This window comes from Pyxicephalus adspersus, chromosome 4 (genome assembly GCF_032062135.1).
Source record: "Pyxicephalus adspersus chromosome 4, UCB_Pads_2.0, whole genome shotgun sequence".
Lineage (NCBI taxonomy): Eukaryota > Metazoa > Chordata > Amphibia > Anura > Pyxicephalidae > Pyxicephalus > Pyxicephalus adspersus.
In genome coordinates, this window is record NC_092861.1 from 1914 (window position 1) to 27822 (window position 25909).

The 25909-nt window shown below is 38.6% G+C and overlaps 2 protein-coding genes across 2 annotated transcripts in view; both read left to right on the forward strand.

Annotated features, from left to right (window-relative positions):
• The first annotated feature begins 2948 nt into the window (after positions 1 to 2948).
• Positions 2949 to 11455, forward strand: LOC140328695 (extracellular calcium-sensing receptor-like). Its single transcript, XM_072408468.1, has 6 exons — positions 2949 to 3067; positions 4762 to 5053; positions 6246 to 7067; positions 7925 to 8149; positions 9871 to 9994; positions 10542 to 11455. The coding sequence occupies exons 1-6, from the start codon at positions 2949 to 2951 to the stop codon at positions 11453 to 11455; spliced, it is 2496 nt and encodes an 831-aa protein (XP_072264569.1).
• A 6247-nt stretch (positions 11456 to 17702) lies between these two features.
• Positions 17703 to 25909, forward strand: part of GCKR (glucokinase regulator) — a gene marked incomplete in the record, with an annotated part of 24172 nt that continues 15965 nt past the window's right edge. Inside the window, 6 exon segments of the mRNA XM_072408485.1 lie at positions 17703 to 17860; positions 17932 to 18087; positions 23525 to 23593; positions 24269 to 24342; positions 24450 to 24516; positions 25686 to 25738. Coding sequence (XP_072264586.1) covers positions 17801 to 17860; positions 17932 to 18087; positions 23525 to 23593; positions 24269 to 24342; positions 24450 to 24516; positions 25686 to 25738 — 479 coding nt within the window.

Consider the following 25909-nt stretch of genomic DNA (forward strand, 5'->3'; position numbering starts at 1 on the left):
CAACTTCAAGTGTCTAAAACAAATTTGTCAAAGCATTCACAACAGATACAGTCTGGTGCTAAGGCTTCTTCTGCTGAAAAAGATGAATCCTCTACCCGCCAGTAACATCCTTGATGATGTTTGACTAGATCTGTGGTTTTACTTTAATGTAAAGGTTGGGGGCAAGTCAGATATAGAATCAGCTGTAGAAGGTACAGAAGTTTGTTTCAGCTTTGCTGTAGTAAAAACACAATTGAAATTGCTCCACTCAGTTTAATGTCTTAACCCCTGGGAGAGAGGTGAATAAAGAGGAAGAGGAGAGTGTTGATCTAGAATAATAAGATTATGCAGCAGAAGCTATTCCATGGATGATCAATCTCCCACAAACCCCGACCATTATCCGTAAATGGGGGCAGCAGCCACAGGCCACAGTTGTGTTACCAGTTACACATAAATTTGGGTCCTTGAGGGGAGGTAGTTTAAGGTATGCAAGTGCCTTCATTATGCTCTTACAGAATGACCATTAGACAGATCAAAACAAATGATGGGTCCAGGGACTGGTGGCTGTGGTAGGTGGAATACTCCTACATGATGTCCTGGTGCTGCAGCAGTGACTTGTTTCTTTACAGTAATCAGAAGGGTGACTTTAACAAGAACCTAAGGGGCCCGCCATGAAGGGACAGCTAACCATGAGGTAATTGATTGTGTATTTATATATATGTACTTTGCTGTAGTGTTATAACCCAGAACAAAGCAATTAAACTGATCATTACTTAGTGGCAACCCTCTAAATTACATATTACAAGACCAAAATTATTACTTATAATAAAAAATAACTTTTTCCAGCAACCAACATGCATCACTATACAGGAGTGAATTTTGTCTGTTTGCTTAGGAAAACCCATCCTATGGCATTTAGCCTGATGTTGCTCTGATCTTTTGTTCTTGAGAAACTTATCTGTGCTTTGCAATCCTAGTCAATGCGAAAGGAGTGCCACAAGGAACATTCCTACCCATCAAACCCAAATGCTTTATTTTTATAATATGAAATTATTTTCAGGTTCTAGTTGACATCCTTCTTACAACTACTAGAAAAACAACTTTATTTCCCACTGTCTGCAAACCTTAAAATAAATGGATTTTAGGGGCACAAACTAAAGCTGTTTAGCTAATGCCATTTACTAAACTGACACTGTATGATGCTGGTACTAACAGAAAAGCCCTCAATTAAATTATATCTCTTTATTTCTTATTGCTGCTAATGTATTTTTAGTCTGAGGTATTAAAAAGAAAGTTGCCATATAGAGCAAAGTATGCATTGCCAAAGTAAATTGTCACCATGGGGGTCCTATAAACCACCCTCACAGTCATTCTGAAAAAGTAAAAAAAGTTGTTTCCGTTGTCAACACAATTGTAATGTTACATTTGGGGTTTTTTCAGAATTTCTTATTCCAAATACTGACTACTGCTTTTTTATTTCTTTTTTACCTCTCTTGACTTGCACTTTAGGAGGAAAATGCTTTTGTACATTTCTGGAGGGAGCTCCTGCTATTATCCCATCCTGCACACGCTGAAACCATCAGCACTGACAGATAGGATGACATTTATTTTTGGAAGACAAGCTGAGCCCCCCCCTGGAGCACTGCTCATACAGAAAATAATTACAAAGTAAAGATATACAATTATCCATTCACAATGGGATTTCTTTTTCCTTATAATTTATGGAACAAATTGGAACTTCCTAAAATTTTTACATTCGTTCAGAAATTTGGGGTCACTAAGGAGTCAGAGCCTATAATTATTGCACATAATCCCTATAATTACACTGTTTCTCCTCGTAATTATATTAGATTTTTGTCCACAGAGTGTCGGCTCCTCACCTGCTCCTCACCTGCTCCTCACCTCCCACCATCTATACAAATAGCAGGGCTCTGTATATAGCACTGTGCTCTGTCACATAGGGGTTCTCTGCACGCTCTATCATTTTATACTCATTTCCTTTATCTTATATACAGTATAAAGCTTGGAATGGAGGATGAATAGATGTACATTACTGCATGAATCAGTACCTTCCTTCTTCAATGTATTTAGATGGCAGAGTTCTACTTTAATGGTAAGTGCTCAATAAAGAACAACTCCCCTCCAAGGTAAACTCTACTTTTAGGTTTGGAGGAAAGAGTTGGTACAAAGGAACCATTGAATTCAGTTTATTTCTATTAGGTTACTGTAATAATTAAAATCCCAGAATTATCGTTAACGTCATTTTAAAATGTATTTTAATTTACAAAAATACCTGGCGATCCTACCATTCTAGGTGAATGCCATTCTGCCCCCTGTCACATACAGCTTAGTCCATTGTCATTTTCACCATGAAGCCGGTCCAAAGTAATGTAGTACAGTTGACACCAGAGAGAGTTCATGTAGACGGGAAAGATCTGGCTGGAGGAAATCAGCAACATGAAATAACAGATCTGAAATGATTATTGTTAAGCATTGATTACACTTATTTGAATATACTCTGTTCGGGTTCCTATCTACCTTAAATTTGGGACTGTTTTTTAGAATATGAAAGTGTAAAATGTTGAAAATATGAAATGATCTTTTATAATTGTTTTTACTGACAGATGAACGAGCAAGTGCTATACACACAGTACCATTCTGTTTTATAGAGAGGAGGTGGGAGGACAAGTGAGCAGCCCCTCACAATCCAGCAGGCCACTTTATACATATGGGAATTTCATGTTTTACTATCATTAAATTTGTATTTATTTCCTGTAAATAATTTTCTAACACCTGCTAGAAACTGATAACTCCAATTTCTGAACTCTTTATCTTCCAGGTGGACAAGTGGGCTCCATGTTGCTTTAAATTGAGTGGTCCTCATGCGTAGACTCCTTCAGGTTCTCCTCCTCCTCTCATTGCTGGGTGAGGGTAAGTCTAGTCCCAGCTGTAGTCCTCAGGGTTGGCCAATGGAGACCTTCTTACAAGCTGGAGATATTCTGATTGGTGGAGTCTTTGTGGTTCATTCTGAATTTGTATTCCAAACACCAAACTTCCAAGAAAGGCCAAGGCCAGTGTCTTGTATGGGGTAAGTTCTGGAGAAAGCTGACTGACAGAAGATGTCATCATTCAAGGGTCAGGTTGTGGTTCCAAAACTTTCCCTGTTTTGGCAACATTTTTCAGCTATCACTCAGGGTCCCCATCTACTTCCTGGTCAAATATGCTGACCCAATAAAAGATGAAGTCATGTAAATCCTGGGGTCTGTGACACAGATCAGCCTCTGCTGCAGCCTCTAATCTTAACACTTGTTACAAAATTACCATTGGAAGAAAGGAGACTGCTTCCTCCTGTCTGCAGCAGAGTGATAGCATTTCAGCTAAAAGTAAAGTCACTGTGTTCAATAATTACTTTTTAATTAAAAAAAAAAAAGATGGAGCTTTTATGAAAAAAATATACTGGTACTGTCTATTGTGACATGACAAATATGTATTTATGCAGATTTATAAAGCTCCTGACAGGTTCATTTTATTGTATACAGGTAATCTTAAATCTTTGGCCTAGATTTGTAACCTTACATTTTTAAGTTACACATTTACCAACCTAAATGAATTATTTCATCTAGAATGAAAATTCAACTTGGTAAGTTAAAAGTCTAAATTCTTTAAACGGATCCATTATTATTATTTTTTTTTGCTAGGGATTCATTAGGCAATGAGCAGTTTGTGCCTCTTGGGTCAGTGTATGTGACACCAATTATCTTTTTGGCTTGTAGGGGTAACTACTACTACTTCCCATTGGCCTATTTCTGAAACAAAAAATATCCAGTTTTTCCAGAGGTTGTCTTTTGTATGTAATAATATTATAATAAATTTTTATTAATAGTTACCTAATTGTTTTAAACTGAAGTCCACACAAACTGCTAAACAGGCAGATGGAATATACATACGGTACATACAATACTGTGCAAATGTTTTAGGCAGATGTAAAAATGATGTAAAGAAAGAATGCTTTGACAAAATTTAATTTTCTATTCTTATCAAATTCTGGACTGTTTTGTCAAAATAAGAAATATAAAAATCAGTTCACGGAAGGGCTGGAGAGCAGTACAATAATGAGTCTATAAAGGCAACTGTGAAGCACAGTGGAGGTTCCTTGCAAGTTTCTGTACATGGATCTAAAGATTTGGTCAGGAATAATTGTGTTCTCAATGCTGGAAAAATAGCAGATCCCTATCTATCATACAATACTATCAGGCTCAAAATGTATTCTGCAGCAAGACAACGACTCCAAACATACAGCCAATGTCATTAGGAACAAGGTGTCCTCAAAGTAAAGGGACGGCCATGCAGAGTCCAGATCTCAGCCACATGGAGTGTGTCTGAGTTTACATGAAGAGATAAAAGCGTCAGAGGAATCTGATCTCTACAGAGGATCTGTGCTTAGTACTCCAAAATCAACGTACCTGCTGAAAACTGTGTGCAAATGTATCTAGAAGAATTCATGCTGTATGGAAGGTAAAGGGTGAACACATCAAATATTTATATTATGGAGATTTATCTATTGTTCATTCACTTTGTGTGTATACAAACACACACACACACATATATATATATATATATATATATATATATATATATAGGGTTCAGGTTATATGTATGTCTGTGTATCCAGCCCTGAGATTTTCACATTTCTGCCACAGAGAAAAACTCTTGATAGCAAGGGAGGGGACCTAATGTGAGTAAATATGGTATATTCTTTTATCTATTTTTCATGTTTGGTAGGTTCCACATTCGTTACTATCGGGATGTTCTTGGCCTAATGTTTGCTGTAGATGAAATTAACAATTCTCCGAATCTTCTGCCTAATATCACCCTGGGCTTCAGCCTGCTGGATTCCTGTATGTCGGAGCGCCGCGCTGTTGGAGGAGTTCTGTCTCTGCTGTCAGGACTTAGAAACCCTTTTGCTGGATATAGTTGTCATACACAATCAGTTATAGTCGGGATTGTAGGTGAACTTGTATCTGCTTTATCTCTTCCCATTGCCCAGATACTTGGAGTTCTTCACTACCCACAGGTATTTTACAAAGACAAATATTCTGATTGTGAATACTATAGCTCAAAGTGTCAGTAAGTGTTATTTCTGTATGATAGGCTGTACAACAAAAACTTTTTGTCTTTTTGTGTCTGTCATGACCTAGTTTATGGGGAATGGATGCTGTGCTATATGTATGTTTAGCAAAGGTGTGAACAAAGGTGCAGAGTCTAAAAAGTGTCCAGTGTTAACTACAGAACCCTCTACCCTACATCAAAGGATGATGAAGGCTTTGTTATGGATGGCTCTCATACACACCTGTGCAGGTGGCACCTATCCAAGTATTGGACCAGAATGAGATACACAGTTGACAGACAATCTTTGAAACAGGGACAGTTCAAAAGGCAGGAGAGGAAGCAAAAAAGGGTAGTAAAAAAGCTAAAATCAGAGAAACTGGAATCAGGAGTGTAGGACAAACACAGACTACCATATTTTGAATACAGGTAAACAGTAAGAATGATTATTAAGCTAAGTGGGGACTGGTTGTGTAGGGCCTAGCTTACTCAGCAGTTTTAATCTGATAACACCTATAATACCTGATCTTGAACAGGCTAAAGGTGAATTGCTTTGCTTCTGATCAATTGCATGCTGCTTAATGTTGCATTATAGAAACAAATACCTGGTCCAGATCCCGCCACTTTGGTCTTCAACACTAGTGAGTCTGTTTTTTTTTCTGCAGTTTCCCCAACCATCTGAATTAAGCTCAATAACTGAAATAAAATTAATAAAAAAGAAACCCACTAGCTGCAGCTTAACTGCAACACAAACTGGACAATCCAGCGCAGAGAACGAATTAGCAATTTAATACCTAAAATGATGTGATTTAAGCATTAGTTGTTTAGTTGTGTCAATACTTACAACCAATGTGGGTGTAGAGGGAAGTAGATGGGTATACATTACATTTTCATACAAATATGATGCATTAAATGGTAATAAGGACATAATATTTTCAAAAAAGATCACTGAAGATAGTAATATTAATGATTTTGTTGTGGTGAAGCAGACACAGAGATATGGTTGGCATAATATGTGAAATGTGGAAATCAGAGATTATTTTTGCAATTTTAACAGAAATTCCTAATATTTTGACAAATTGTAAAATTTTCTTTAATTATCTAATGGTATTAGTGTTTAATACCTAAGGATACTTATTTTTAAATAATTCCTATTTCAGATCAGTCATGGGTCAACCCTGTCAGCTCTAAGCAATAAAATAAATTTCCCAACATTCTTAAGAACGGTGCCCAGCAACTTATTTCAGAATGTTGCTCTCTCTCAGGTGATTGGCCAGTTTGGTTGGACATGGGTTGGAATGTTAGTGGTGGACAATGATGTTGGGCTACAGGGTGCCCAGGTGATACGAACTGGGATAGAGAGAAAAGGAGGCTGTATTGCTTTTCTTGAGAAAATCCATCTAAGTTATTCAGCCAGACAGATCAGGAAAATTGTGAATGTCATTAAAGAAAGCTCCATCAACGTCATTATTATCCACAGCCCTGAGGTCCATATGAAGGTCCTGCTAGATGCCATGTTTGATGATGGAGTCACTGGGAAAATTTTCCTCTCCTCAGCTTCTTTTGGACTTACACCAGGACTCTTCTCCAAGAAAGCTTGGAAGGTTTTAAATGGAACTATTGGACTTATTCCTCGTACTGGCACCATACCAGGTTTTGAAGAATTTCTTCTGAATCTTCACCTATCTGGAAATAAAACATATCCATATATTAGGCCATTTTGGGAGAAAGCTTACAACTGCCACTGGGCCAATGGAGATACAGCTGTGAAGGAAAACATGCCCTGCACAGGAAATGAAGAGTTTAAAAGTAGGTTTGCTCAATTGTTTGAGACAAATGACCTCAGCTACACCTATCATGCCTATCTCGCTGTGTATGCCTATATACATGCTTTGCATTCACTCCTTGGCTGCCATTTTGGATCAGATGGGTATTTCAGTAACAAAGAATGCACCAATTGGAAAGATGTTCAGCCCTGGAAGGTGAGTGGCAAATTATGTATTATTGAGCCTAAATGCTTCCTAAAAAAGTAGTGATGCTTATGGATAAGCAAATGATTATGGCAAGTTCAACTTCCTCCCTTTCCAAACCTCCCATCGTGGGGGAGGTAGACACAAGGAATGTTACCATCGTGGGCGAGGTAGACACAAGAAATGTTACCTTCGTGGCGGAGGTAGACACAAGAAATGTTACCGTCGTGGGAGAGGTAGACACAAGAAATGTTACCGTCGTGTCGTGGGGGAGGTAGACACAAGAAATCTTACCATCGTGGGAGAGGTAGACCCAAGAAATCTTACCATCGTGGGGGAGGTAGACACAAAAAATGTTGCCATCATGCACCTACTAGATTGTAAGCTCTTCCTGGCAGGGTCCTCTCCTCCTGTATCACTGTCTGTATTAGTCTTTTATTTGCAACCCCTATTTAATGTATAGCGCTGCGTAATATGTTGTCGCTATATAAATCATGTTTATTAATAATAATAATAATAATAATATTAATAATAATCATGGGAGAGTTAGACACAAGAATGCTTTCCATCGTGGGAGAGGTAGATACAAGAAATCCTACCATTGTGGGTGAGGTAAACACAAGAAATATTACCATGGTGGACGAGGTAAACACAAGAAATATTACCATGGTGGTAGAGTTAGACACAAGAAATCGTACCAACATGGGGGATGTAGACACAGTGGCCCTGATTCATCAATGAAATCCGCGCTCGCTGGTCGCGCGTACTTATTTTTTGTAATTATAAATAAAACTGTATTGTCTCCACATCTGTTCAGTAGTAAATGTTACTCAAGATATGATGATGCCTCTTGGTGTTTTGAAAACTAGGTGCTTCAGTACCTCAAGAAAACCAGTTTCCAAACAAAGTCTGGGGAGGTGATGAACTTTAATTCTGAAGGGGATCTTCCTGCATCATATGACATCATAAATATCCAGATCCTCAATGACAACTTTAACCTGGTGAAGGTGGGGAGGTTTGATCCTGAAGCCAAACTGGGGGAGAACATCATTCTGAACATTAGCGCCATCCTGTGGAATGAGCACTTTTTACAGGTAACAATGGTAGCACTGCATTGGCATCTCTGTTAGATTTGAATGTCTTCATATTTGATCCTAATGGAACATTTCATAATAAATGTTAAAACTTAAGTTTGTCTTGAGGAAAATAAAATAGGTAAAGGGAAACAAAAGTATTTTTTATCCTATAAATTACAATGAATGCCCAGAATAGATTGCGTATTAACCTCTGGATCTATTGTGCATCACTAAATAAAATAATTTTTTTGACACCCAGCTATGTTTGGAAATATTATGTCCTCAAAATAGCAATTTGCTCTAGTTCACTATATAGCTAAAAGTATGTGAATCCTGACCTCTTTCAGCCTTGTGGTCACAGTTTGGTAAAGAACCATTTCTGTTTCTCTATGAATGTTCCTCTGTGTACAAAGCCAGCTCCAAAAAAACATAGTGTCAGCAATTTGGTGTGGGGGAACTTAAGTGTCCTGCACAGAGCCCTGACCTCAACCCTATCAAACACTATTGGGATGAATTAAGGCCTTGAGCCAGATATTTTCTTCCAACATCAATACCTAAACTCAATGCATGAAAATAAAAAGATACAAACAAACAAGAATATTATATATGAACAATATTTTGGCTGTGCTATAAAAAATGGAATAAAACAAGAATAACTTTACTGTGTAGTACCATTTTCTGATGTGGGGTGTCACACTCATTTGGAGCCAGCTATGATGTAATACAACCTTTATGTGTAAGCTTACTGTTTTTATGGATCCGGGGATGGTGGGGAGTGATTTCCTGATTATAAAATAACCTTCAGACCCAGTGATAATAGATAGCCATCTCCAGTTGCCCAATCACATTTGGATGGGGGTGCCCCTTCGAAGGTGGGATGATTTTAAGCTAAAGACTCAATAGGGTATATGGACCAAGTGGCTCCAATGGCTGTCGTCTTCAGGAAAAGTTGGCTAATTGCACATTCTTTCTCAAAACTTGGAGATATTTGAGTATTGTGACCTGCTTATATGTTCAATAAGGATGGATCTGCTGCAGGATTGAAAATATTTGCCAAATTAGAGTAAATTATTTTTTAGGAAATTCATTCCAGGTTTGCTGGATCACTCAAGTTTTCCACATGATACTCTATCTTCTCCAGTTTTGGAGAGTTTCAATAGATCAAGTCCATTGTGTAATGACAGCTTTGTAACTTCAATCTTTATAAAGATGGATGAATTGTATTGTAAAGATGGACACAAAGGGGGGCAATTTACTAAAAGAATTGGGGCTGTTCACTTAATAAGGGGAATTATCACCTTGCAAAGGGAAATATAATTTAGTCCAGTATATGTGGTGATAATATAATTTACAAAGTATACCTAATAATGTAAGGAAATGTATAAAAAAATATTTTTCAGCATATCCTTGGATGGTTAAGTCAGCTTTACAGTCTACATTCTTTTAGTAAATGCACCCTAAAATATAGATTCTATGGTAAAGTGGGGCCTGAGCTGTAAAGTGCTTAAACGCCTTGAAAAACAATGCAAATGTTTATTTTTGATGTAGAAAATGCGTTAAATCTGATTGTGGGCAAACTGAAATTTTAACCTGCACTATATTCCCATCAGGGGTTGTCTACACTAAAATTATTAAAATAAAATTAATTATGGGTGCTATTATTGCAATATAATATGTAAGGCTAAATACATTTTCATCCCCCTCCATGTCAAGTGATTATGATGTTGCCTCCTTGGCAGGTGCCATTGTCCATCTGTAGTAACAGCTGTCTTCCAGGATATAGAAAATCCCCTGTTCAAGGAAGGCCTATCTGCTGCTATGACTGCACCCCCTGCTCCATGGGAGAGATGACCAATAACACAGGTATCAAATTCTGCCAACAAATAAAAAAATAAAGATAAAATAAAATGTTTTGATTGAGTTTGGGCTTGAAACTGTACCTGACAAATAACTGGTCTAATTGCAATGTTTATACTAATACAGGACATTATTTATTGATGACATTTAATCTGTTTATACTTTTCCTTCCTTTTTCTCCTTTCTATGAACATACAAGTGACATATTTTATAGATAACATTTTTATTAAATGCTTATTTTAAAACCAATGATGTATTTACCGTACATTATGTGAAGCTCAGTGTAAGAGAAAGCAATTTCAGTACAGAGAGGAGTCTGTAAGCTTATAAATGATCTGTTTTTTAGTATGACATCATGCTTTCTTAGGAAAATTGTGAATATAGAGCAGAGCCTGCATACAGTACCTAATGAGCAAGTACAACTAACGCCATGGATTTATAAATTCGTAAACCTAACAGTGACACTCTGTATACCAGAAGTTAGGAATAAATTCCTGTTGTGAATATTGACTTCAGACAATCTGTTTCATTTCTTTTTTTTTCTTCTGATAAGATTCGGATAAGTGTACACGATGTCCCTCTGATCAGTGGTCAAATGAGGAGAGAGACAGATGTGTCCCAAAGGTCCTGGAGTTCCTGTCATATGATGAACCATTGGGAATCATACTGGTGATAACAGTTGTCATGCTATCAATCCTGACTATTTGCATCATAATTATCTTCTATAAAAATCAAGACACGCTCATAATAAAAGCCACCAATAGGGAACTTAGCTACATCCTTCTGGTGTCTCTGATTCTCTGCTTCCTCTGTTGCCTGGTCTTCATTGGACAACCATCCACTTTCAAGTGTCTCCTGAGACAAACTTTCTTCAGCGTAGCTTTCTCCATCAGTATCTCTTCTGTCCTAGCCAAGACTATCATGGTGATCCTTGCTTTTAATGCCACCAGACTGAACAGTCCCTTGAGAAAATGGCTGGGTCCCACCATCCCTCGTAACATTGTGGGTCTATGTTCAGCTTTACAAATAAGCATTTGTTTCTTCTGGCTCCACAGATCTCCCCCATTTCCAACACTGAATACTGAAACTGAGAACCATAAGATGATATTTGAGTGTAATGAAGGACAAAAATTATTTTTTTACATGTCTCTAGGGTTCATGGGATTTCTGGCTATGATAAGTTTTGTAGCAGCCTTCCTAGCAAGAAACCTTCCTGGATGCTTCAACGAGGCCAAACTGATCACTTTTAGCATGTTGATATTCTGTTGTGTTTGGATCTCCTTCATCCCCGGCTATCTGAGCACCAGAGGTAAGAACACTGTGGCTGTTCAGATATTCGCCATCTTGGCTTCAAGTGCTGGACTGTTAAGCTGTATATTCCTACCAAAATGTTACATTATCCTTCTGAGACCAGAAAGGAACAATCGAGAATTCCTATCAGCCAGTCAAAAAAAGATTGTTAGTTAACGGGAGCATCGTTTTGTTTAGGACTTGGACTACATTGGAGCTCAGGTATTTGTTGACAAAGGCTTAAGAGGTTTGATTGAAGTAAAGCCTGGAAATTCTGCAAAAAAATCTGGAAATAATATTTTGTCCTGGACTTATCAGATCAAATCAGTTAGAGAAGGTTGGATAAACCTTGTACATTAGAGATACAATGTGTTGTAGATTACTCACCCTGATGACTGTTTCAAATATATCACCTTTCTAATGACATAATACAACTAACTGCAGATTTTTTTCTCTAGTAAGAGTAGCCACCTTTTTAAGAGAGACAGTATGTAATAAAATTGTAATTTCTAAAAAACAAGCCTCTAGTAGTCCCAAAAATATGTTTTGTATGTCTGACCCTAAAACTTTTTAACATTAGGGCTCTATTTATAAAACCATTGACAATCCTGCAAACATTCACTGGTGGGAATCCAATACTGCTACTGAAACACATGGACCTGGAAGATTTCCACCGGGTAATGTTTGAGGGAATGTTTTATCCTTTGTTTTATAAGTAGACGTCTAGATGTAATATTAATATAAAATTGTTTTTATTAAATTTTGGACATATTTCGGTGAGTTATGCCTAAGAATTAAAGCCTACAATCTAAAATAAATTTCCATGCAAAAAATGTAATGCTTTTTGCATGGAAGTACGGAAAGAATTAGAACACCCGGCGTTCGCGTCCTTTGGGGAATCCTGATGATAGTGCATCCCCCGTCGATGGGGGTCCTAGCGGGAAATTCAAATATTTTGTATTGGATTCAATACAAAGTCCTGTATCTAAACCAATACAAAATAATACAAAATATATTCATGTGGTTTTGTCCATAGGTATGTGACGTTGGACTCGGTTTTAAAATGTACCACACTAGGGAGGTGTTTTATTAAAATATATTACTATACAGTATACCAAATTATTGCATTCTCAGTATTTTTTATTTATTTATGCATTCTTGTTTAAGCTGATTTTTGTGTTTTTTATGTAATGTTATTATTAAAGTTAATTTTGTTTTTTTACATGATTGTGTTTCAAACTTTATTATATTCAGGATATCTACTAGACCCTTGTTCGGACATATTTCTGTAAGTTACAGGTCTACAATTTAAAAAAAATGTCATGAAAAACAGTGTATCGCTTTTGGTACAGAAATCTAGACATCAGTGAAATGCCCAGGAGGTTAATAAACCTGATCTTTCCAAGTATGGTCAAATCTAGTCAACTGCCAACTGTCCCAGGGACAGTACCGCTTTTCAGCTGTCAGTCCCGTGGAGTCCTTGCATATTCATTGGAGGCAGAAGTTGATTCTACTCTGGTGTACTTCAGTTAGCTACCAGTAGATGTACAGTGGTACCTTGGTATAAATCCTTAATCCGTTCCAGATCCTTGGATTTCTACCAAACTAATTTTTTCCCATATGAAATAAAAGGAAAATGATTATTCCTTTCCCATTTAAAAAAATCCTATTGTTATTGGCATATTTTACATTTATGGGGTTGTATAGAATAATTTAAACACTGCTTAATACTAAAATGTATAAATACAAAAGCAATTCGATAAAATGAATGAAAATTTACCCTCACTTTACCTTGCTGAGAAGAGTGGAGTGCGTACTAGGATGGTGCTGAGAAGGGAGGAGGAGGGGATGTTATGTATCACTGAATGGTAGCAACTGGCGTACTGACACCCGTGGGCAGTCGTGGCTTTGTCTCGAGAGAGGTAAATAAGGGTATCGCAGCGGTGTGGTGACTCATTTTGACCCATGCAAGTTCTAGCACAAAGGTTGTATACCAAGCAAAATTTTTCATATCCAAACAGGACTTGTACCAAGTTGGACATGATCCAAAGCAGACTTATACTGAGGTACCACTGTATTTGTATTTCCCTGAATTATATCAGTGTTTCTGTCTAATAATGACATCCCACAGTGATCCCCAAAAGGATTTTTGGAGGTGTTTTGCTCTTGATTTGAAGAGTAGAAGAAAAAGCATAACAACATTTTTTTTATTATTAAAAAGAACAAACAGAACATGGTTTTCAACATTTTAATTTTATTTTACCCAGTAGGCAAATTGCTGCAGCTTTATGAAGAAATACATTGCACAGAAACATGCTTCATCAGAGTTTGTTGCAGAGTGGATGGACAGACACAAGAGTGCAATTATCTGCACAGCTGGTTAATGATCAATGCAGATCGCAAAAACAGTCACAGAGTCAGGGATAAACAGCAGTGTCTGGATCACTGATCTGTAGGAATGACGTTGAAGCAGAGGTCATTGTCCCTGATCTGCTGAAAAACAAGTTTAGTACCTAGAGTATGTCGCTTCTGTCATTATTAAGGAGGAGCACCAGAGGGCAGCAGAGCTCCTCCCTGCACACATCTCTGTACTAATCAGTTTCTAGTCTACCTCCTAGGTGACCACTAGATGGCAGCAGATCTCTTTCTACAACACAATCTCTGTAATCACATCGATTCTGTCTTACTGCATGCCGATCACAAGAGGGCAGCAGAGCTAATTCCTGCACAAATACCTGAATTCCCTATGTAGAGGGCATATACATCTCTCTCTCATATCTCTGAACTAACCAAGTCATACTCCAAGCAGATAGCCAGGATTTGGGTTGTGGTTGTTGGATAGGGTGAGAGAGCAGCAACAGAAGAAGGCTGAGTCAAAGGGTAAATATTAGCTGTCTTAAAGATGGATATAAGAGCTCATATAAGGTGTATGGATGGACCTAAGCATTTCAAGAACATCAATAATATCCAGCATATGCTAAAAATGGATCAGTGAAAGAATGGATAATATGAAGGCAAACATATGGAAAAAATATTCGATTTTTCAAAGACAGAAAAATGTACATTTGCCCAACCCCCTCCCTGGCTCCGCTCAACGTCCACTCAAATCCCCAAACGTCACTCAAAAAATACGTATAAATAGCTAAAAATATATAGGGGCATAAAAATTGAATTAGGATTACAGGGAGTAGCAGAGAACATATGCTGCCACCCCAGGGAATACAAGACCTGCTAGAATTATTATTAACAATATTATTATTAAACAGGATTTTTATAGCACCAACATATTGGCAGCGCTGTACATTAAATAGGGGTTGCAAATTGCAGACAGGTACAGACAGTGACACAGGAGGAATGAAGCATCCTGCCCAGAAGAGCTTACAATCTACAAAATACAACTGAAGTGAATGGTCTGGGTGGGGGAGGCGTGGCTGGGGGGATTCACACCAAGGTGGAATTCATGCATCCACAAGCGCCATATTAATAACTATGGCAGTGGTCCATGGAAAGACCGGACATATTCTGAACAAATCCATAGCCAGGTCCACAGCCGGTATAGAGAGGCATAGAGAGGTTTTGGTGGGGTCTCTGGAGGTGGGGCATAGAGAGGTTTCGGTGGGGTCTGTAGAGGTGGGGCATAGAGAGGTTATAGTGGGGTCTCTAGAGGTGGGGCAATGAGAGGTTTTGGTGGGGTCTCTGGAGGTGAGGCATAGAGAGGTTATGGTGGGATCTCTGGAGGTGGGACATAGAGAGGTTTCGGTGGGGTCTCTAGAGGTGAGGCATAGAGAGGTTTTGGTGGGCTCTCAGGAGGTGGGGCAATGAGAAGTTACCGTAGTCTCTTTGGGGAAATCTCTCATTTTATGGCTTCGTAGAAAGGCGCTCAGTTAGCATTTGGTGTCACCCTGACTGCGTTTGTTGCATTGTGTAATACAGGGAATCACATCTATCACTCGTAAGATTGAATCCTCACCACATCACACTTTCCCTAATTGCATATGTTCCTGGATATCTGCTATATATGGTGAAATGAGGTATTTTATTCTGCGCATCTATTAAACTTCCAAGGGAAAGTTTCCAGAATAGATGGGGCCTGCAGAAAGTGGGACCACCACTGCCTGTCACTGATTGGGTTACATATTGCACCTTATAGGGCAGGGGTGCCCACACTTTTTTTGGCTTGCAAGGTTTTTTTTAAATGACCAAGTCCAAATGATCTACCAACAATAAAAATGCTAAACATATATTTTATATATATATACTGTATGGCGTGTGACACAGAAGTGACTGGAGCTAATGGAACATTGAATGTCTCATCACTTATCATTGCATTCTGCTGTCACTGGTACTCATTGCATTGCATTATATATTCCAGCTGGGGTCCGCACATAATATCACCTTTACCTATTACTTTTCGGTGGTCTTTCCATTCTATTCTACTGAATTGACAACAACAAATCAACATTTTCCAAATTCGCTTGAATTGTATTCAAATTTGTGACGTTCATTATTTTTTATCCATTTATATGGCGACGTCCTAGTCTTAGGGTATTAGGTGGTCTGCAGGGTAAATCCTGAGCTGTGGGGTGCTCATGAAATGGGTTTTGCAGGATTTGGGGATGCCATTATTTCAGGGAATTTCAGAGAGCTGTGGGGATCTGGGGATACTCTGGGCTTTGTGGGATTTAGGTTTGTCCTAGGTACTACAGGAACTTGGAATGCCCTGGTTTTGGAGGATATAAGAATGCCCCGTAAAATCTCTGAATGTACTATATTGTGTACAATCTGGAGATGTGGCCCATGTGGCATGCTGGCTCTAGGGATTAACATTATTATTATTAGCCAGTATTTATATAGCAAAAACATATTAAACAGCACTGTACAACAATCTAGGGACACTTTTTGAGGGAAAGCCAGTTAACCTACCTGTAAGTTTTTGGGATGTGGGAAACCAGAGTACCCAGAGGAAACCCACACAAACACAGGGAGAGCCTGCAAACTCCATGCAGATAGAGCCCTGGCCGGGATATGAACCTTGGAGTCAGTGCTGCAAATGAGAGAGTGCTAACCACTGAGCTGTACATTAAATAATTTGGGGATGGCCTGAGCCCCAAAAGACTGTAAAATGACTTTGACTCTGGAGGGATATCAGGAGGATCACAGAATGACCTGGGTTTTGAAGGAGCTACCTGACCATGCAAACTTAAAAGTCGAACTTTGTAGGACATGGTGGTTCCCTGGTATCTGTGGAATTTGAGATGGCGGTTCCTTGGACTGTTGGAGATCTGTGATTGTTTAGGCTCTGGAGGTAATTGGAACTGAGGATGTGCTGGGTTCTGGGAAATTGGTGTTTTGCATGGCTTTCTGCAAGCTCTGAGGATTGACTCTGGGTCATAGTTTATTTGGATCTGTGGGATCTGGTAATGCTCATGGGTTCGGAGGATCTGGTGGTTCTTTGGGCTCTGTGAATTCTTGAGATAGAAGGGATCTTTTGTTCCATTTGAATTCATCGGATATTTTAACTGTGTCTGCTACAAAGTAAAATTATGATAAGAATTTGCTGATGCATCAGAATTTGCTGCTCACCAATAAATTCCATCACTTTCATTACATGCAATGTTTTCCTAAAAGTAATAATATTTTCCCATATTTCATCCTTCTCCCCACCCAAACTCACCCATGGGAAAATTTAACACTACATCTTTCACCCAATGTCTGTTCCTCAATAGAAATAAGCGCTTTCCTGTACTATGCGTCCCATATATAACTTAAGGAATGGAGAATGGACATTCCCCCGTCATGTTCGCTATGGATTCACATGGAGAATATTAGACCCTACGTGGGTCTAGAAAAATATTTTTACCTGCATGCCTGTATGCCCCACAAGATTGGGGGAATTCTCCCAGAAATTGGGGATCTCCCCATTGCTGTGCCTGGCTCACCATGCCTCAAAAGCAGTTTGCCTAAGTAAAGGAGGGGTAGAAAAATGAAAACATTACCAGTACAAGCACAGAAAAATAAATCAGTGTTTTTCCTTTCTATCTTTTTTTCTCACTTGCAATGTCACTAAACATATTAGCAAATCTTTATATGCACATCATAGTATTCCTCTTTTTCAGCATGTTTTATTTACTGTACTAATACTTGGGTGACTTTCATATGTTTGAGAGCAAGAAAAGAATTCTGAACTAGAGTAGTAATAAATAGAAGATCCCTTTAACTTTTCTAATGTTTCCAATGAGGGACAGAGTGTACTAAATATATTTTATTGTTAGCTTACATTTATTCAGCAAATAGAACATGTGCAAGGATCTGCTTAAACTGATCTTTAGATCATCTTCCTGCTGGAGCTGCATTCACTTCTTGTTACAAAATCCAGTTTGGATTAAAAACCTTTGCAAACAAATGTAAATGTTTAAAAATAATTTCTCCTCTGCTATTAGGTTCTGTAGTATGTTCTGACACAAGAAACAGAATTAGATATATATGGAATCTCCCTACAGGATTGGTTTCTGACCCCCAACCATGAGAGGAAGTCGCAGATACAACCATGTTATTGAGACCCCAGAGCCCGGGAAGTGGGAGGTAAGAGCAAAATAAATACTTTATTACATATGTGATATGGATGTGATATCCAAACTCTGTATTATCTGCAGCTGGCTGGATATGAGGAATCTCTTCCCATCAGTGAGAAGTCCAATCCCATCACTCGAGAAATAGATAAGGCTGACCCCAACCAGATGGTGCAACTTCTACGAGACTGTGATGCTGAAATATTTCAAGAGGAGGATGAGGCCATCACCAACTATCAGGTCAGGAGGCAACCTGGGTTCATTAAATGAAGGCAATACAGAGGAGCTGACACTCTAATGTCCCCCACAGTCACACACTAATATTATACATTTATAAAGCTCTGACATATACCACAGTGCTGTACAGAGAACACTGAGCCAGTCCTATCAGTCTCTGTAGAGAGGAGCTGACACTCTAATGTCCCCCACAGTCACACACTATTATTATACATTTATATAGCTCTGACACATACCACTGTGCTGTACAGAAAACACTGAGCCAGTCCCATCAGTCTCTGTACAGAGGAGCTGACACTCTAATGTCCCCCCACAGTCACACAATAATATTATACAGCGACGTCACCGGGAAACCTCGGAGATCGTCAGTCCACACGCCGGGAGAAGACAGAAGAGAGAAGAAGTCTCCAGGGGAGCTGCGGGGACAAGGTAAGTGTTTTTTTTTAATGGTAATCTGATTGTCATACAATGTTGTATGACAATCAGATTCCTCTGTAACGTGTGTTTCTATTTTTAGCTACCCCGCACCTGGTTCGGGGTAAATGATTGTAGCAAGTTTTCTTACCCCGAACCAAGCTCGGGCCAACCGCCCAGGTTGTTAAAGTTAGAGATAAGACCTGGCATTGTTTTTGTTTGCCGAACATCCATCTACATTTGTGAAGATATAGATGGATAAGATAAAACCCACTTCCATCAATATTTAGTTGGAGGAAGCAAATTCCGGCTGGAGGTATTCTTTAACAAAAACATAAGATAATTAGGGTTGAGAAAAATCATATTTTTAGGAATGGAGATTTTCCATAAACATGGAAATACATGATTGACTTGCCAACTTAAGGTAAGAGCAAATCCCCTAAACATTGTCACCAACATTGCTGGGAAAGTCAGGGGGGTCTATGGGAATATGCCACAAATAAATACAAGAAAAAATAGAGTTTTCCTGTAAAGCAAAGTTAAAGTATTGTCAAGAAACGCATTTAAAAGCCACCTACCAGTTTTTCTAGTGAATTGCCAAGACTCTGATCATAGTATTGTCACCAATACTTATCATAATATAATTGGATAAAACATCTTCTATGTTAACTACCTGAGAGTTCTGTTACTTTCCTATTTAAGTGTAACTGCCTGACAGTAGTATTCCCACCTCATATATCATTGTATTACAAAATGATATTAATCAAGAATCCTTCCATATGTTTATACTATGGTTTTGTTTGATTATATGGGTTAGGGCTGTCCAATATTGAATTATACACATTTATATTACACTTGTTTTCTAAATGTTGAGTCCTATATTATATAAGGAATACCAACTAACAATTTTATATTAATATTACATCTAGACGTCTACTTATAAAACAAAGGATAAAACATTCCCTCAAACATTACCCGGTGGAAATCTTCCAGGTCCATGTGTTTCAGTAGCAGTATTGGATTCCCACCGGTGAATGTTTGCAGGATTGTCAATGGTTTTATAAATAGAGCCCTAATGTTAAAAAGTTTTAGGGTCAGACATACAAAACATATTTTTGGGACTACTAGAGGCTTGTTTTTTAGAAATTACAATTTTATTACATACTGTCTCTCTTAAAAAGGTGGCTACTCTTACTAGAGAAAAAAATCTGCAGTTAGTTGTATTATGTCATTAGAAAGGTGATATATTTGAAACAGTCATCAGGGTGAGTAATCTACAACACATTGTATCTCTAATGTACAAGGTTTATCCAACCTTCTCTAACTGATTTGATCTGATAAGTCCAGGACAAAATATTATTTCCAGATTTTTTTGCAGAATTTCCAGGCTTTACTTCAATCAAACCTCTTAAGCCTTTGTCAACAAATACCTGAGCTCCAATGTAGTCCAAGTCCTAAACAAAACGATGCTCCCGTTAACTAACAATCTTTTTTTTACTGGCTGATAGGAATTCTCGATTGTTCCTTTCTGGTCTCAGAAGGATAATGTAACATTTTGGTAGGAATATACAGCTTAACAGTCCAGCACTTGAAGCCAAGATGGCGAATATCTGAACAGCCACAGTGTTCTTACCTCTGGTGCTCAGATAACCAGGGATGAAGGAGATCCAAACACAACAGAATATCAACATGCTAAAAGTGATCAGTTTGGCCTCGTTGAAGCATCCAGGAAGGTTTCTTGCTAGGAAGGCTGCTACAAAACTTATCATAGCCAGAAATCCCATGAACCCTAGAGACATGTAAAAAAATAATTTTTGTCCTTCATTACACTCAAATATCATCTTATGGTTCTCAGTTTCAGTATTCAGTGTTGGAAATGGGGGAGATCTGTGGAGCCAGAAGAAACAAATGCTTATTTGTAAAGCTGAACATAGACCCACAATGTTACGAGGGATGGTGGGACCCAGCCATTTTCTCAAGGGACTGTTCAGTCTGGTGGCATTAAAAGCAAGGATCACCATGATAGTCTTGGCTAGGACAGAAGAGATACTGATGGAGAAAGCTACGCTGAAGAAAGTTTGTCTCAGGAGACACTTGAAAGTGGATGGTTGTCCAATGAAGACCAGGCAACAGAGGAAGCAGAGAATCAGAGACACCAGAAGGATGTAGCTAAGTTCCCTATTGGTGGCTTTTATTATGAGCGTGTCTTGATTTTTATAGAAGATAATTATGATGCAAATAGTCAGGATTGATAGCATGACAACTGTTATCACCAGTATGATTCCCAATGGTTCATCATATGACAGGAACTCCAGGACCTTTGGGACACATCTGTCTCTCTCCTCATTTGACCACTGATCAGAGGGACATCGTGTACACTTATCCGAATCTTATCAGAAGAAAAAAAAAGAAATGAAACAGATTGTCTGAAGTCAATATTCACAACAGGAATTTATTCCTAACTTCTGGTATACAGAGTGTCACTGTTAGGTTTACGAATTTATAAATCCATGGCGTTAGTTGTACTTGCTCATTAGGTACTGTATGCAGGCTCTGCTCTATATTCACAATTTTCCTAAGAAAGCATGATGTCATACTAAAAAACAGATCATTTATAAGCTTACAGACTCCTCTCTGTACTGAAATTGCTTTCTCTTACACTGAGCTTCACATAATGTACGGTAAATACATCATTGGTTTTAAAATAAGCATTTAATAAAAATGTTATCTTTAAAATATGTCACTTGTATGTTCATAGAAAGGAGAAAAAGGAAGGAAAAGTATAAACAGATTAAATGTCATCAATAAATAATGTCCTGTATTAGTATAAACATTGCAATTAGACCCGATTCTGCTTGATAAATTAGGGCCATTGTGTACACGGGCCCTGATTTATCAAGCAGAAAAGTTTGCTCTCGCGCCTGCGTATTCGCATTCCCACATCGGACCCCTCTACCCTAATTATCAAAGGATTTTCAGCTGCTGGCATATTCTCCCAATATTTATGAACTGAAATGATCTGGCACTATGAGGAGCTTGACACTGGCGAGCTTGCATTAAAAGTCTATCTTTCACTAACAAATCATTCTTTCAAATGGCACAAATCTGTCAGTTATCCCTAAATAAAAATGTATGATGTGATTAAATGTTTCAAAAATATATATTATTAGCTTAGAAATAAGCATATTGTAAAATGACCTAATATTTTCAGGTTCTGAGAGTTCACTGATTTCAGCTGTTTACATGGGCGCCTACCTAAACGCTTACGGCACCGGACCCGAGGATCCGCCGGTGATAAATCCCTGCAAATTCAGGCAGGCGAGACCTCGCTTTGCCAGTGGAATAGATCATTCAACCAAGTTCTTGTTTGCTTCTATAGATACATATATATAAATATAGTATAACAATATGAAAAGGGGGAGGAGGGGTCTTGTTTGGTGTGTTAGCCTAATCTATGTTGCTGCATTTGATACTTTGCTTACCATTTAGTAATGCTATGTTAATGCTATGTTATTGTGTTTGTAGCCATGTTGGTTCATTGAAATATTATGTATTTATTACCACCTTTAAATGTCCTGCATAAATATTTCCTAGTCCAGTTTTCCACCCTTGATAGGTCCAAATTGCATATTGGTTTGGTATTTTTTGAATGCAATATGTTTTGAACTATTTTGGCTTTATATGGAAGCGTGGGTTTACATGTTTAGTGTATTTATTTTTTATATTTTGCCATGTAAATTTAGTGGTGTCTGTGTGGTCTCTATATCTTAATGTGACCTTTTAGAAAATGTGTTTATTTAGTATAAAGTTGTTTTAAAAATGTTGGATTTTTTTTATGTGATCTCCTTTACAATCTCCCAGGATCTTTAAACCCTAGGTGATCCAACAAACCTACAAGTTAACAAGTAAATTGTAATTATTTTTAAGCAGTTTCTTTCTATGAATTGTTGATAGAGTAAAAACCACACAGTTGGCTTATCAAAATTCAGTTGTTTGATGCGCATAGTTGTGCGCCAAAACTCAGGAATGTAATACGCATTATTGTGAGCCAAGGCAGAAATGCTATGTGCATGTGAACGTGTTCTATCAGTTGGCCACTTTTCCAGAGAAGGATCCTCATTCTGGTAAGTTTTTCTTTTTTGTGTACATATACATAGAAAAGAGAAATTATAGGAAGAAATAGGCAAAGAGGATTTTTTGGCATATTGCTTAACATGCTTCAAATTGAAAAGATTGCCTATTTCTTCCTATGACTTCCGATGTCAAATTCATGGACGATATTGTTGCTGGTTAAAGGAGGAATCTACCTTATGTGCTTCCACTACCAAGCTGAGGGGAGTAAGCCAATTATATATAGTGGGCCAACGTCTAAAATGCCATTCAAACTGCATAAACACCCTGAAAGGCAATGAAAATGCATATGTACTTCTATACACACATACACACAAGTGAAATCACTAAGTGTTCCTTGATACATCTATTATAACATCTTTGGCATAATTGTTTCAAATATGTGATTTCTCTAAAGCAAAACTTTAATGAAATTTGATTAGGATGCTAAACGCTTAGGAACATATTATAAAGTGCTAATATTTTATATACAGCATGAAAGAAATTAGTTTGCAGTGTTGCAACCAAACAAGTATCAACACAACAACTGCAGCTAATCAAAGTATAAATGAAGCAGTTTGGGAAATTAGTATAATGTAACATAAAACTTATAAAAGCACTAAAGAATAAAACTGACCTGTATGACCTGTAGGTGAACAGGTGTGCGCTAATTGATTGCTATGACATCGCCATTGACTGAGGTTAAGATCCTCCTGAATCGCGCAGCTGCAAATTAATCGCCATCATTGAAGTGCACTAGCACTCAGCACTAGCACTCGGCACCGGCTCGCGGTATTGCGCCATTTCCAGGGGTTAAATATGTGAGTGGTGAGCTTACGCACATTCGCTTGATAAATCAGGGCCATAGTTTGAGGTAAAGACACCATGACACAATTTTTTCATTTGTTCCCTGCAGAACCCCAATGACAGTCTCATCGTCCTTAGCGGATGCGGCACGTCTGGGCGCTTGGCTCTTCTCCTGGCGGTAAGGATCACCCCCCGTCACTGAGATAAAGGATCACACCCCCCCCCGTGTCACTGAGATAAAGGATCACCCCCCCATAATAACCCCCCCCCATGTTTCTACCTTCTTATTTACCATCTACCAGCTTTACACATCTAGAAATATTTGCCTGCTCTGTTTCACACAACTGATTGGATGGTGGTAGACTGCAATCTTCAAATCATTCCACAGGTTTTCAATGGGCTTTAGGTCCGAGCTCTAAATAAACTACAAGGACAATCAGTATTTTTCTCCTTCAGCCGTTGCAGAACCAAACTTGCTGACTTCCTGCTTTAAAATCACAGATTCCACATCTAGTGCGGGTATATAGACAGCTGAGCAGGTTCCTTACATTTATATAATAATATTAATTTATAGAATTACCGGAAATTGACTTACTTTTAAAAGAAAGGTTTTGCTGACAATAGCATTGATGTTTGGGGGCTTTGCCATAGTAAGTCATTAGCCAGACATAGTTTTGTAAAAGGGTGAAAATTAGCTGGGAAGATTTTGATTTAGGTTATGAATATTATTATTATTATAATTATTATTATATGAACAAATTCTCTAGTCCCAGCAGCAGAACATCAATGTTTCTAAAGCCTATTGATTAGCTTCTCTTTTGTCTTCACTGACATTCTATTGAATGTTTTCCAGAATTCCTTTAACAATCTGCTACAAGGTTTGCATCAGGTGCCATGTTACACGTATATCATGGCGGCCGGAGACCGGTGAGTGTCAGTGGTTTTGTGTTTTCTTCATCTGCCAGGGACACCGGTGATGTCCAGTGTTTGATCTGGCTGCAGTAGAGATGATGAGTGACTTATTGTCTCCACAGGTCCATGGTGGTGGCTCAGGAGGCACCTGAGGACAATCCGCTGCTGGGAGCTCAGGAGCTGGAGAGGGTGAGTTCCAAATACTGAGAACAGAGAACTTTGCCTTTAGTTTTCATAGAATGATTATTTGCTGTGATGACTGTTATTTCCAGCCTATAGATGTGAAAAGAGCATCTGCCAGCTCCATTCCAGATCACCGCATACAGTGGAGTAGCAAGAAAACCATGGGCACCAATGCAGAATTTAGACTGGGGTCCCCCTCCATTTTAACCTTGCATCCCATCATCTTACAGCACAGCTCTGACTCCCACAATACACACATTCCTTTAATGCAGCCACTCCATGATACATATCTGTGCAGACCTTCCACCCCTTCCCCAGTAAGAAACTTTCATTGGTGCAGAAGCCCCACCAGTGACAGAGTCCCTGACTGCAGAACCCCTAAGTAAAGATTCCCCATCAGTGATCCGCTATCACAGCCCCCCTTTCCTTTCTCTAGTGACTGACCCACAGGTACCAGACTTCTGAGTGCAGAGCTCACCAGCAACGGATCCTTCTTGCCCCATTGACAGACACCCCCATTTTCCCAGGAAAACAATAATTTTAGTGCATTGACTTTACCTGTCTTATCCTTCATCCCCACACTGACTTCTGTGTCCTATTAGCTGGGTGAGGTTTCCATAATGAATAATGGGCGAGGTGGGTGGTGTTACACTTTTCCAACCCCCAGTCCCTTTTGGTGGATCTTTATGTAGAACCTGTGCACACAACTCTCCACATCATCCCACATAGCGCAGGATTCCAGTCACCATTTTGATTGTTGAAACGCCTGCTCCTCTGCTGCTGGTACCCTAATTACTTTCTTTATCTTTGAGATCACACAGACTCATTGGGTGATATTCCAGGGGAAAGGGCACAAAAAGGGGTCATAAAGGGTGTCCAAAGACCGTGGAAGGAACCATGACACAGACTTTCTTGATTCGAAATTGCCTGAGAGTTGTTACAGATCCCCTTCTTGTCTGTGGAGAGAAGGGAAGAAGCTTTCCATCCAATCACAATTACATAATCGGCTCATCGGTTAACCAATCACAATGTCATAGTGGCTGGTTTGGTGGTTGGTTCTTGGTGAGATATTCTTTTTGTCACCCCTATGACAAAGCTTCTGCCTGCCAATGATCTTTTGTTTATGTTGGTTCTTCTTCCATTCTATTACTTGAAATGTTGGCGTGTCATTCCAGGTGTGTGCTGGAAAAAAGAAAGTCATCTACTTTGGCATCTCCTGCAGCTTATCCGTGAGTACCAACTACGCTGATCAAAGATCACACCTCAGACAATCCTCTAACTGAGCAAACAATAAACGTTTTGAATCGTTATTTCTGGAAAGCTTCCCCACCATAACAAACCGATCACTCCACCCAAAGCAAAGTGTACGGCAGAATATAAATCCCTCACCAATGATGAT